The 15,829-nt window shown below is 31.8% G+C and overlaps 1 protein-coding gene across 1 annotated transcript in view; it reads left to right on the forward strand.

Moving 5' to 3' along the window:
- Positions 1-15,829, forward strand: part of Smp_139520 (eps8-related protein) — a 46,990-nt gene that overhangs the window by 37 nt on the left and 31,124 nt on the right. Inside the window, 3 exon segments of the mRNA XM_018790345.1 lie at positions 45-225; positions 262-482; positions 517-586. Of these exon segments, the coding sequence (XP_018646353.1) occupies positions 45-225; positions 262-482; positions 517-586 (472 nt within the window).

Raw genomic sequence — 15,829 nt, forward strand, 5'->3', positions numbered from 1 at the left:
TAAAGAAATCTATAAATCACTTGTTACATTTTTATCAATGATAGAGAAGAGCTCGCCTTCAAAGCGCATCACATTGCAAGCTTCATTGAAGGAGAAGAAAAACTTACACCTTCTAGTGTTGTTCATCATATAAACTTATTACACGGAGGAGGTCGTATTGATGAGACACCATGTAAAGTCAGATTAGATAAGAAAGGAATTTTAATTGAACTAAGATCCTCGGAGGTAAATATATAAAAGTCGTGCTAACATACATTCAAGGAGGTCGTGGAGTTTTTTGAATGGTCTTCCATAAGTGACCAAGCAGCAATTTTCAAACGTTCAGAAGACTTCCAGTATGGCTATCTCATACTTTTTCGGTGCTCACAGTATAATGCAGAGCTCGGGATTAAAGAATCTGAAGTTCACGTCTTTAGTTGCGAAACGAAAGACGACGCTAAACTACTGGTTGACTCGATATATAATCAAAAAATCTCAGCTCTGTAGGTTACAGTTAAAAATGATTTTATACTTTAGCGGACTCAACTCAAATGGAGACGCTTCGAGAAGTCCTGAGGTAAATTTGCGTCGCGGCAGGTCAGAAGAAGTACGTTTATTTCCAGTAAATATTTTTGTGAATATTTTTTATTATACGAACGAATCCGTCTATTTGTAAACTGGTCAGTCCCAGCCCTAAATCACACGATAGAATACGAGAAAGCTACAGAGTTACAATTTCTGGTGTTTTTTTTTAATTTGCCATCGAAACGTTAAAAACGGCTTCAGAGTTACATCCACGAAACGCATCGTAAAAAATTTGAGTTCGTTTCATCAAGTTTTCTTTAACAGAAATATACTGGTTTATTATACCAGTTTATCACTTGTCGCACGATTTTTTCTCACGCCAAACGAGGCTGAATATACTTTTGTATCTGCCTCTTCCCGAATTTCTGCCGACTAACTTAGGTCTAGAAATATAGCTTCATTTCACATATTTCACATTATCTTAAAAAGTTGTTCGGAAGAAATCCAAAATGAATTTGACGTTATTTCCATCACTCTGCCAGTATTTATATTCACAAATATTGTGTTATACCTGCTTAGAAGGAATAATCATACTGGATTTTGAAGTGTTTCACACTGACTTCTTGAAAGCAATCTGAGTAAATAAATTTTACAAAATCATAAGAGAATACTTTTAAAAACCCCAAATTCCATGCAAAATGGTCCTTTGTCAAATATTAATAGAATAATAGCGCTGTCATTCTAAAAGGAGACAAGTTAATTTCCTGACTTATTGTCAGCCATAAACAGCATGACGTCATTACAGTTATAAGCATATTTCAATGCGGTTAGATACTTTAAACAAGGAACCCGTACACTTTTATACAAAAGGAATGTAGAATTGACTTTATTTCCCTTGGTAACCACATTTTAGTTCTACTCCCACAATACGATTGCTTGACCTTATCTTACCACTCATCTCAATTCAGAGTTAATCTCAGTTTGTTTTCCCTTCGTAATTAAATGATACAGTAACCAGTTGTTCATATTTACATATTTTCGTTAGTTGTTAACTCATGTCTTCAATCTTGTCTGTAAATTAACTAGTATTTTTCAAGTGTAACAGCTGATTCCGAGTTTTAGATCTTTAGATCTCTCTAGTTCGGTGTCCACTAGTTTCCTCGTTATTTTTCATTGTCATACTGTTTTGCTTGATTTATTTGTTTTGCTAGCTCTTATAGTTTAGTTCTGTTAGTTTTTAATAGGGGGATTTAGCAACCTAATTTTATTGTTCGTCCTCTCTATTGTCTCTGTGTTTAAACATTGGTTAACTATTCATATACATCTGGTTTGTGAAGTGTTTTGGTGAAAATCATATTGTTGCCAAAAAGAAAGCATTGACGTACGACAGTCGAATTGGCATGAACCCCGGGTTTTAATTTATGGGTAGCAAAGCGTTTGAAGCATTTCGATTACACTCTGATATTTAGTATCTTGCCCATATCTTACTAAATGATGAGTAGTGAACTAAGTACTAGTTGACAAAACCTGCGAATGTATGCCTTTGGCTAAACGTCACTGATCTTATCAATAAACAATAATCAGTAATAAGATATACCTACTACCAAAAAATCTAACATATATGAAACACCTCGCGTTTACTCCAGCCTTTATTTTCGACATTTAGTTATCGTATTTTACAATCAATTTTGTCAAGCAAAAAATACTCCTCACAACAACAACAGTGCAAAACTTAAACTTAAAAATACGTCTTTTATATCCCCACCCTAAGTTTCGGATTTCAGTGTTACAGTTTAAATAGAAACCGATGTTTTAGTCTCTTCATGCTTTATATTCACTAAATAGTCCGAGTATCTGTATTTTGGTACCATCGTGAAGGCATTCTAAAGACTGGCAATGAAAAAACATATACAAATATCCTTCCAGTTGATGGTATTTATTTAACAGATTTTTTGAATATTTGTTACCTGAGTTATGTTTGTGCAAAAGGGCTTTTAGTAGGTTGTCAGCAGATTAGATTTTAGTGAGTTTTTCCCACGAAATTATGATAGGACTCCTGAGACCGCAAGTGTGATATCGGAACCCTTTATTAAAAAGCAGTAATATAAAAAGTGAATGTTTTTGTTTGGTAATTCTGTATCATTATTTAAATGGTGCTACAAATGATTTTAAAAAGGTGATGCCAACAAAAAGCCGAACGATAACTCCAAATTGTCTAAATTATGTATAAAAGCTGCTAACAGCTTTATAAATTGATTTTTTGTGAAAGACTGACATTTTTACTCTGTAACTATAAGTCTCTACCATTCACAAGAGCCTAAAATGTGCTACATACACATTTGTTAATCTATTTAATCATTTTAATTTTGATAACAATTCTCACGATTCATAATACTTTAAAAGTCATAATGTTTTTGGGAAAAAGAATATATCCGTTGTATTTCTACTCCATAAGTTCATCAAAATCATTTTTCGCAGACTATTTAGAAATAATGATGAATTAATATCAACTGACATTTCAATCACAAAATAGAAAAAATATTTGACCATTTCTCTCTCATTTAAGGTTGTCTCACTTCGTGGTTTTTTGTGTTATTTTACTTAATGAATATCTTAAAGCTATCCAAAATCTTCTACAATTACATGTATCAGTTGTATGTACCTGATGATCCCGTAGCATTTGTCTTGCGTTTCATTTATATGAGTGCATTTTTGCTGACTACTCCCTGATAAAAAGTTGTTTTTGGGATTTCGATCGTGTACTTTCCAAAACTAATAAATTAGCAATTATCTACACGGAAAGTTACTGGATAAAACACAAATTTTGCTATATGCTCAGTATAACGCTCACTAGTTATATCACATGTGTCAATTGTATGAGCTTAAGTTTACAACTCACTTAATGAAATTATAAATTATCAACTAATATCGTACGAGGAAGCAAATATCATGATTGTTTTCTGATAAGTCATGGATAAAAGTGGACATTTATCAGTGAATAAGTGTCCACTTAGAATCTCCTTTAAAAACGAGCTGGCATTTTTTAAAACATATATAGCTACCTCTAAACTATAAAACCCTATCGACACTACAGATCACCGTAAATCAATTCGACATCTAGTAATCATTGTACGAAGATCTTTCTAAAGGTGTATCTGTCAATACGCAAATAATTAAAAGAAGGTCTATGTAAGTGAGTTGTCAGTCAACGTAGGCTTACGACAAAGTCGAAACGAGTCCTCACATTTTTCTAGCCATGAGTTTATGATGAGTCTGGGATATCCGACACCATACACGTTTCGCTTTAACCCGATTATACTGGCTTTGTTTATTAAATTGTACCCTCTAACAAATGAAACTTATCGTCTTCACTTTCGCCGTTACTTTACTTGTGTAGAAATATAGCAGTTTTTGCCATAATGAACAAAAACGCTCGTGACGTCAACTTCAAATTAACAAAAACTGTATCAATCCTGTGAATTCACAAGAATATTTTTAGTCTATTCAAGCATGATTCCCTTTTTGATGATTCGGGATAGTTATGAATTGAGGATTTTAGTGGTTAACCACTCAAATCAACACATGAATAATGTTCACTAACTAACTGACATATTGGGGATGGGAAAACAACTTTGTTTAGGATTATTGCAGTTAAAATTGTAACAAAGTAGTTTTGTTTAATATCTTCTGAAGATTTACTATTTTCGTGACTTTTTTAAGGAGCCAGTATCTGAACAAGTACAAATAAATCCGATGCGTATCACCTCCACTTACAAGTTTCTTGCTCTAAAACTTCTTGTATAACCCAAAATGTTTCCATAGATTTAAGCAGTATAACACTTCCTATGGTAAGGATTATCAAACTTGAATTTTTATCGGCAACTTCGAGAATTTTTTAAGATAATGTCAAAAATCCTCACTTCTGGAGTTCACTACGGAATTGTATAATAGTTGGCTCGAATAAATTACTTTGTTGTTTTTGGAGTAGACTTTTACCCTCCTGACTTTCTCTAAACTTCCTCAGGATAATTAATAAGTGAAATACTTACCTTTAAATTTGACCTTGTTTCAGAGTTTTCCAAGCCTTATCTACAACCCATTGTGTAATGCGAGTAAGAAAGTTGAATACGGTTGGATTTCTCAACAAAATAAAAAATCTCCTTCCTCTGACCGCTTTTAAAACACTATGTTTATGTTTAGAAATCTAGGTTTCTACAAAATTATTTTAAATATATGATTCTATGATTTACATAACTTCCATCCAATAAGTTTGTATTTATTCTTACACTAAAAACATATAAACTACTGGGTTACTCAACAACCTCTTGCGCAATTCATCAATAGTTACTTAAGTGGAGGATTATGTAGTTATACACACATATATTCTACATCTTCAACAACTAATCTTATCTTAAGTTCCAAACTTGGTCGTCAAAATAGGTCCTTTGATAGACATCATAAACATTCAATAATAACATGTAAATGAGCGACCTATCTAATAACTGTACACAAAACTTGAGTCGAGTCTGATATTAATTGGTGGTTTAAACCATGAGAATTTCACAATTTCCACAAGCCTCTCTATGCTGACAGTAATCTCTAATCAGTTGTACTTCAGGATGACTGTTTTGCACATCAACTATCCTTATTATGCACCAACTTTCTAAGTCTACAATAACCGACTTACTGATATATTATCAATTATAAATTAACAAGAACAATTCATTTTGTTTTATTCTATTTTCATGAAATTTCTCATCATTGCCATCACTATTGATTCTTTCATGATGTATAAAAACAGTAAATTTCATTGTTCTATTCTTTGAAATGAAAGGTCATAGTTTTTTCAGTATATACAGATTTTTCGTAACTGAATGTTCATCAAGCAAACTAGTCATTAAATTTGATTGATAGCAAATTATATAAGACAACAAAACTTAAAATTACTACTGAAATACTTCAAATTGACATTTATAATTCAACTGAAAAACATTTTACACTTTATTTGATTTTCTGTCTGCTGAAGACTAAATGTTCGTAGATTATTACTTTAGTAATACTAAGGTGAAAATATCGTTACATTAATTTCAAGAGAAATATCCTTCGGTGTTTTTGGTATGAAAATTCAATTCTGAATTTTTTTTATTTCTGCAATACATCCTCGTGGAATTATCTGGTAATATCATTTGTAATACAAATTCTATTTGTGTATATATATTCATGGATATCTATTAATACTACATCCAGTAGTGTACGAGTTGTTTAATTTACTGTTTAATGTTCTTTTTACACTAGAAAACTTTAAATATTGTATCAAAACTAAAGAAATAAAGTTAACCATATAATTATATGAATAATCTGTCTTTATGATCAGGCAAACGACTACAAATATATCCGCCTGACAGTTATCTTAGTCAACCGCTTCGTCCACATGATAACAATGACTGGTTTATAAAGTTTTCGTTAAATATCAACTCAATGAAATTCGTTTTAATCATGAATAATACCTATTGAGCAGAGCGCCAGGCATTCTATCGATAAAAATAACTGCCTTATTCAGTATGATATCGTACCCAGCAGAAGGTAGTAATCTAAAAAATAAATTGTTGACTTTTGGAGCAATGTCGTTAACTTTCTTGGTTGTTGCACAATCTCGTTGAGTGATTTAAGTAAAAGTAAGAGTCATTTACACTTCCTTTTTATCATTAAAGATCATTTACACTCGTATTAGGATCCGAGATAAGATCAGTATCTTTATAAAATTAGTCTGCCAATTAGGATGGGATGATCAAATCAGTTCTGCTTTCACAAAAATGGAGACCGTGTAATCAAAATCGACAGAGAGTAGTTTTATTAAGTTGTTCCATAAACCTGAAGATAAAGGTAGTTCAGTCAGTAGAGTACTCCATACAAACTTGGGTACTGAAGTTATCAGTAGTGAGTAAATCTCCGGGACAAGGGAGTTGGTAAATGATTCTCTGTCCTCATTTTCTAAGTCACAATAATTTCCTCCTCTAAAAATGATAGGTATTCAATTCATTAAACTCGATTATGTAGTCATAAGACTAAAAATGAGCTTATCAGAATAAAAGCCTATGATGACTACTGCTTTATAAACGTCCTTCTTATAACCTGGAACCAATAAGCCAATTCAGCAAGTTTCAAAACAAAAGAATAAATTTTGTACACACCTGGGTTACGCGTAACCTTCTAGATGCCTTAGAACTATTCTTCATGATATTACTGTATTGAATGGATTAAAGTATTTAAGGTCTAAAGGTTATGTACTAGATCAACCACTAATTCTAAGGAAACCATTTACCAAACATAACACTATAGTCTCAGGAGTATTTTCTTCACTCTGACTAAAAATAACATCATTCAAAATGACATTTTTGGCCCATTCGTTTTATTTTCTTGGTAAGACAGCTTAGATATTTTGTTTAACAGACTTAGATTGTTTTGTAAATTCAACATACTTACTTACGCCTGTCACCCCTCATGGAGGAGCACAGGCCGCTCATCAGCATTCTCCATCCAACTCTGTCCAGGGCAATCCTTTCAAGTTCCTTCCAGTTGTTATTCATTCTTTTCATATCTGCTTCTATTTCCCGATGTAATGTGTTCTTTGGCCCTCCACTTTTCCGCTTCCCTTCTGGATTCCAAGTTGGGGCTTGCCTTGTAATGCACATTGGTGATTTCCCTAATGTATGTCCTATCCACTTCCAACGTCGTTTCCTAATTTCCTGTTCAGATAGAAGCTGGTTTGTCTTCTCCCACAGTAGGCTGTTGCTGATAGTATCCTGTCAGTGAATGTTGAGTATTTTGCGTAGACGACTGTTTATAAACACTTGTACCTTTTTGACGATTGATGTAGTAGTTCTCCATGTTTCAGCTCCGTACAGTAGGACTGTCTTGACGTTCGTATTGAAGATTCTCACTGTGAAGTTAGCTGATAGTTGTTTTGAGTTCCATATGTTCTTCAATTGTAGAAATGCTGCCCTTGCTTTGCCAATCCTCTCCTTCACGTCTGCATCAGATCCTCCTTGTTCATCAATGATGATTCCCAGGTACGTGAATTTTTCCACATCTTCCAGAGTTTCGCCATCAAGTGTGACTGAGTCGGTGTTCTCCGTGGTGTATCTTGCTTTTTCCTTTTTGTATATTGAGGCCTATTGATGCAGAGGCTGCTGCTAAATTTGCTGTCTTCTTCTATATTTGTTCATGTGTATGGGATAGGATGGTTAGGTCATCTACGAAGTCTAAATCATCTAATTGACTCTGAGATGTCCATTGTATTCCGTGCTTCCTCTCAGACATCGAAGTCTTCATAACCCAATCAATCAGCAGAAGAAAGAGGAAGGGGGAGAGTAGACAGCCTTGTCTGACTCCAGTCCTTACTGAAAATGCATCTGTCAGCTGTCCTCCATTCACCACTTTGCATTGTAGTTCGTCCTATGAGTTCTGGATAGTGCTTACAACCTTCTGGCGAACTCCATAGTGTTGAAGAAGTTTCCATAATATTCTCCTGTCCACACTGTCAAACGCCTTCTCATAGTCAATGAAGTTTATGTATAGTGACGAGTTCCAATAAACTGGTTGTTCAACGATGATCCGTAGTGTTGCGATTCGGTCTGTGCACGACCAATCCTTACGGAATTCAGCCTGTTGATCTCAAAGCCGAGGCGTCTACTGCGTCTTTCATCCGGTTCAGTAACACTCTGTTGAAAATGTTTCCTGGTACTGACAGTAGTGTGATATCTCTGTAATTGTCGAATTTGCTCAGATCTCTTTTCTTTGGTATCTTGATGAGGTATCCTTCTTTCCAGTCTGTCAGTGTCACTTGTTCCTCCTCCCAAATCTTCTTGAATAGAGGGTGAAGCATGTTTTATGTTACTTCAATGTTTGACTTCAGTGCTTCAGCTGGTATATTGTCAGGTCCTGCTGCTTTTCCATATTGGATCTGTTTGATTGCCATCTCAATTTCTCCGATTGTTGGTGGATTGATATCTGTAGGAAGGTTTGTGTGTGGTTCTTCGATGTCCAGTAGATTCAATGGAGCTGTTCTATTCAGCAGTTCCTCGCAGCATTCTGCCCATTTTTTCCTTTGTTCTTCAATCCCCGTGATTGTCTTTCCTCCTTTTTCCTTGACTGGTCTCTCCGGTTTTCCGTATCTCCCTACCAGTTTCTTCGTCGTGTCATATAGTTGTTTCATATTCCATTGTCTTGCAGCTTTTTCCGCCGTCGTTGCTAGTCCTCTCATGTATTTCTGCTTGTCGGCTCTAATGCTCTTCTTTACTTACTTGTTTCCTTCTGTGTATTCAGTTTATGTCTTAACTTTCTCTACTCGTGTTCGACTGTTGTTAATTGCTATCTTCTTGTTCTTCCTTTCTTCAATCTTGTATAGGGTTACCACAGATATCCATTCCTTATGATGATGTTTCTTGCGATCCAGAACCTCCTGACACGTTGAAGTTAGTGCCTCTTTGATTCCTTCCCAGTTGTCCTCCATCGTAGTTTCTTGTTCTTTCAGTAGATCCTGTAGATCTTGGAACCTGTTGTTGATAGTTATCTTGAATTAGTTGAGTTTGTTAGTATCTCGAAGGAAGTCTGTATTGAACATTTGTCATGCTGCTCTCCCAGTTGTCCAATGCTTCACTAGCTTCAGTTTCATCTTGGCCACAACCAGATGGTGGTGACCTGAAGCTATATCAGCTCCTCTCCTGGTTCTCTGTGGTGTGGTCCGGCGAGGTCCATGTAGCTTTGTGTATGCGTTTGTAAGGAATATCGTGCCGCCTATAACCAATTTATTAAATGCACATAGATAAGCAAATCTCTCCGCATTTTCATTTCTCTCTCCCAGTCAATGTTGTTCCATTATATCTTCATATCCTGTGTTGTCGACTCCGACTTTGTCGTAACTGTTCACTGATGAGGAATGCCGAACTACAGTGAAATAAATGACAATTGTTACTTGATTTTGCTATCCCCTACGAGCTGATATTACTCTGACGTTAAGTCAAATAGTTTATTCAAAGCCTATATCTTAACGAAAATTGTTTTGCTACTTTTCACTGTTGCTACTGTTACGTAATAGTCTGTACAATTTTGACGCTTTTTGTTTATCAATCAAGTTATATGTTTATTAAATATAATTTAATATTTTACTAATTGAACTTATCTCTTACATTTTGTCATAGTTATAAATAAAATTCAATACCCTCAAAGATTATGATAAATATGTATATAAATAATAGTGAATAATTCAGTAAAAGTATGAATTCCTACATCAAATCCACATGTTTATATCAAAATGTCAGTAATTATAAAAGATCAATATGAACTTAGTCCTTTTTTTCTAAAAAATCAAATCATTTATTTAAGCTGAACAGTATAATGTCAACAACTAGGTATACTAGTATTAACTCAGTTGATATTTTTTTCCTCTTCGCAATTTTAATGTTAAGTAAAAAAATAAAAAAGTGTAAAAGGACGTATACTAAGGCCTATTGAAGCCTTAGCCATACGAAAATTCAAACCCTCTTTGTGTATTCAAAAACAGTTTGTTCCCTCCTTGAACCTAACCTGGTAATATTAGCTTATAATCCAGAGGGATTAGGTTTCAAATTGTTTTATTAAAATTATTATCCTTGTCTCCTCTTACCCCCCCATTTCCAGTCTACTTGACCTTTAATTTTTATATATAAATGTTCTTAACAAGTATATGTGTGATCAGATTGTTAGAAATGTATTGCGCTAATATATCACATAGTTCTGATAATCTTCGTCTTCTTATTACACTATCGAAATTTATCAAAGGGAATAATTGTTTTAGAAAAGTCTACAATAAAATTCGATAACAATTTAACCGAATTATTTCATATTTCTTTTTATATTGTGAAATTTTTCATGATTCATAATGAAAAAGAAAAGAAAATTAGTTATATCTCAATCTTCCATGTAATAAATTGTAAGAATTAGTATATAAGAGCTTTCGTCCAAATTAGAGCGAATAGTTTCACAGTATTTGGGCACCGAGTTGATGTAAGACACTAAATGTATATTTCCTTGAAAAAGCTCGGGCCATATTGCCAGGCGAAACGTTGCATTTACTTCAAATTCATTCGCTGAGATTTTACAAATATATTATTTCTATTTGATGTCTTGTAAGAATTAGTTTATGAAATTTTAATTTCAAAGACAATTTTTTTAACAAACGGTTAATTTTATAATAGCTTATACGAGAAGTTTATTCTCTGTTATTGTTTTTTGTGTAGTTTAAATGAAATTTAGTCCTCCAATCCATAAAGTCATGTTTCTTTTTCTCTTTCGGAATAACTTAAATTCCTTTAATGTTATATTGATAATTAATTTCGTCATAGTAACTAAATGATTGTTTTTCAATGATATCCTGATAGTGTTTGATCATTTTAATTGATAACATCTAAGTGATACCTTTGATCAAACAGATTATTTTGGTCTACTAAATTTAACAAATGGGAATAACAAATATATTTTAATAATTCACACATTTAATTATATATTCATAGCTTTAATACATTTATCATTACTTAATACAGAAACAGTAATCACTATTTAAATTAAAGTAATTACTTTAGTATCCAATGTTTTACTACAGAAGCTATAATGTATTGATCATTGGGTTAGATATTGTTGACTATTTTATGACAAAAAAAATATATGTGCATCGATCAATACATATCACTTTATATGATTAACAGAAAGAATGAATTATTTAATTTTAAGACATGATGAATTAATACACAAAAAGAATTCAACTCTAAAAAAAAATCTTTCATTATAATATATATATACAACCTACTCTATCTCATTCTAATATATAAATATTTATAATTAGAAGATATTTATAATCTTTATAATATTCGATAAAAATGATGCTACAAAGAAAAGTTAATGACAATCATCTATGTTAAAGAGTATAACTTTTATATTGAATTATAAATGTTATCTAGTCATATATCAATGATAAATGGTAACTAACAACTGATGAGTAGATTAGTAGAAGGTTATGAATATGAAGAGTTTGGTTGATAGTTACAATTCTATCATCACATGGTATATTACTTCACATGACTTAAATTACTCTGGCCTCTACTCAATAAATGTATTTCATGGTTGATTTGTTATCAATTTAAATTCAAGTACTTTTTTCGCTATCAATATGACAAATTGTTTTATCACTTCTGAAATTTAAATATTGATTTCATTTATAAACATTATTATTTTTAACTGTAAGCAAAAATAAAGAAAATGTAAATACAAATATCATGTATACTTAACTACAAATAACTTAACACAATAGTCCAATTCGATATCATCCGACTTGAATATAATATAATAGAAAATAATTGTGGAAAGAATAATACTTGTTAAACGATATTAACACAAATAATCATAGAATAAATTATAGTCGGACAATAAAACAATTATGATTTAAAACGAAGATATCTGATTCCATCTACCTTACGTGTACTTATTTTCTAAAATAATAGCTCAGATAATTAGTCTATTCAGCATAGAGAGTTGTACCTTCATCAAAAACGACACTCATTAAAATCATTTAGTATTCTGATCGCTCTGAAGCTTTTTTGACCATTATTATCCACCTAGTTGATACAATTATTTGAACATAAACATTAGACAATATAATCAGTTCACCCTCAAAACTTTAGGAATACAATCGTTTTGTATATAGATAAATAAAACCCCATTAAAAAAAAGCGAATACGTTTGCATATATGCATAAATAAGGCTGTCTATCGAAACGAATAGACTTAACGTTTGAATAATATGAATAATAGGATTATTAATATATACCATACACTAAATCTCATAATTACTTATAGTAAAATTATGTACACTATAGCTGTTGGAATCAATTAAATGAGTGAATATATATCAATTATGAATAGTTGTGCTATCAAGGACTCCGTTAAGTATTCATTAGTATCTATAGATAAGTAGGTGTTTTATAATATTTATTAGGATATTCTCTATAACTTGATCAAAAATAGGGTTTATTTCACGACCAAGAGATAACAATCAATTAACTTTGTTTATGCATCATCCGTTTTTTCTTGCTTAAATGTATTAATTCCGTATTTTTATTTAATGGTGCTGTATTTGTTGAACTCTTTCATAAACAGATTTTCCTTGCAACTATCATTGATTAGCAACAATAGGTGGTGGCTAGCAGTGGAATCCAGGACGCGTTTTTCGTCCCATTTTAGACTGGTCAACTAGGTTTCAATAATTATAATCTAAATAAGTGACTCACCGAATAAATGTCAAAACTGAGTGAATACATGGCATAAATTATCACATTGTAATGATGTAACACTGAAATTATCCGAAGAAAACAAAACGTTACACCGAACGGTTATCATACTGAGTAAATCACTAATATCACTATTGGTTGCTTCCTATTACTGACACATTAATGAAACTTCATCAAGTTTTTATAACTTCCTTACGACTATTTAAAAGAGTTTTATATTTTATTCATCACAAGTAAAACACTGTCCAAAATCAACGTTTGAAAATGAATTATTTGTCGTACCACAATTAAATAATGAGGACTTATATGTCAACATAGAACTTCATTTTTATGCATAACATTATCATTATCTCAATTGTGTAAGGACTTAAATTTATATAACAAATCTGTTTATTACGTCATAAAATTTTGGTTAAGGAGTTCTAAAACTTCCAGTCATCAACTATTTTAACATGCATGTTGATTACTACTTCATCACTAATGTATAAGCCAAGGGTATGGTTGTTTCATATATTTTATAATCATATGAGAATCGATAGACTAATGGAGCAATCCTTCAAACCCACAACTTTACATTAGATCTTACTCCAACGGTACATATGGTATCGTTGTCCCACGTACAAAAACGGCAGATATTTCTATAATAAACACTAACTAGAATAAATATTTCAGGTGTTTTGGTGTTGACTAATGAATCCAATAAATCTTGTGTATTTTAATACTTATAGGAATTTGCCTTAGTACGGTTTGAAATACTTGATAATTTGTAAGAAATTCCTAGATATTTATTTAGTCGTTTGCTAGTCTTTTAATCGTTGTTATTTAATCAATCTGTTTTCTACTGAAATGGCGATCCTTCATTATTATTAGCTGTTTACAGTTGTATTCTGACTTCATTCATATTTGTACTGCTAATATTATTACTGAAAATGAAATAGTGGAAAAGTAATAATCCCATAAATTATATACTTATTTGTGTCTTAACACCCTACCACCTAGGATTGAAGTTCATTTATTACGGAGCTGCTTCAAAAATGATTATCAATTAAGCTTAGAAATAATTCTAAGGGGATAACACTATCTTTTTACCAATTTCTCACCTTCAGAAATTTATAGTACACTTAGATCAAGATAAAGTTTTTCTATTAGTTGAATTCAATCTTAAAGAAAATTTAGTAAAAAACTAGTTAGGGATTTCAGAAAATTAATATTTACTTTTCATTATGAACCTAAGGTTAAATATTTCATTTCCATTCATAACACATTGAAAATAATCTCGTTTACTCAACATCAGGTATTACATTAAAAGCAAATATTTAGTGTACGAGTTTTTGAAGATACGTTCAGAACAAAGTTTGTCTTTAACCAAACTTGATATCAACTCGAAAACTATCGAGAACCAGGGGTTACTGTACAACCATGTTTTTAGTTTGAAATTCTTTAATGATGTCTACACAACCCACATGGACGTTCAGATTCTGGAGTGTGAGTGACAACATTAGGTCACTGATTCGTAGTCCGTCTGTTGTGACCTACAGAGAACACTGGATAATCGTGGAGGTATACAACTGCTGATGAGGAAATACCTATCGATAAATTACTGGATTTATACTAATATCAAGTTTTATAATGAGATGAAACATCTTTTCGCCAGTCTATGGTTTTTAATGATTTAATGGCTATTGCTAACTTGTAATGAAAACTATCTTCATAAGTGCATTTGTTGTGTTACACTATGTGATTGTGAATCATAAGTAAATATATTTTGTATACTTATTCATTTACCTCACTTTCATTATGAACTCTGGTCAGATCATGATGTAGTAATCATCAAATAACTGTCTGACTAACTCTAGATACTAGTTCATGTATTTATTTCCAACTCCAAATTGATTGCTGATACTTCTGTTACATCATCAAAATGATTTAATCCAAAATGTTAACTATATTACTTAAATGTTTTGCAAAACTTTTATTCTATAATTTTTCAAACTGAACATTCATATTTATAAAAAAGACAAACAATTGGTTATTTATCAACTTCTTAAGTAAACAGATTTTTTACAGATGATTCACAATTATATCATTATATCTGAACTGTTATTTAAGTATTCAAATACTGACATACTATACTTGCGTAAAATAACTTTAAAATATGAAAATTAACATTGTTCTGAAGGTAAATCATATTTAACCACCCATTAACAAGATGGAGTTGAAAACTGTGTGGTTATTTATTTACCAATACGGATGAAATGTTTTTATTACATCTATTTTATAACAGTTTGATCACTATTTTGACGATATATCCGTCATCGGTAAAAAAAAACCCATTTAACTAGATGAATAATACATCTGATTTGAATTTTAAGATTATTTCGTTTTCACTTAACATAGTTTTTTACCAAAAGTTTGTGATGGTATGAAGGTACGTTAATTTTAACATTTAACAACAGTTAAGAAAGATCTATGAGTAAAAATAAACGTTTACACCATCTAAACAACTTAACTCAAGATATTACAATTAATAATAGTATTTTTGGTCAAAATCAATTAATACTAGTAACTCTGCACTATATTTATTACCTAAAACTAAGACTAGAAACGTGTGATTGTTTACGGCAGTGATCGTTAAGTTGGTGATCGGATGTATAAAAAGGCACGGACAAACTTTCAGCTACACGATGTGGGTTTTAGAGGTCTCAAGTCCCCTGGGTTTGATGATCTAGTTGTCAAGCTTTCATTGTATTTTTTTGACAGCGTCATCACACATGTCTTGATGTATCCTCATCCTCAGCTGAAAATATTTTACGTTATCCTAATAGTGTGGGTTACGTGAATTTGTAGAGATCAGTGATTATAGAACACGGCAATAAAAGAAAAATAGAAAACAGGAGTTAATAGTTTTTTTATTAATTATTTTGATTATTTTTAAGTAGTATTTATCAAAAAATGGTTTCATATCAATCTTACGTAGTTTTAAATGTAAGATTTTTTGCCTCTTAA

The sequence above is a fragment of the Schistosoma mansoni genome (genome assembly GCF_000237925.1).
Source record: "Schistosoma mansoni, WGS project CABG00000000 data, supercontig 0125, strain Puerto Rico, whole genome shotgun sequence".
Taxonomy (NCBI): domain Eukaryota; kingdom Metazoa; phylum Platyhelminthes; class Trematoda; order Strigeidida; family Schistosomatidae; genus Schistosoma; species Schistosoma mansoni.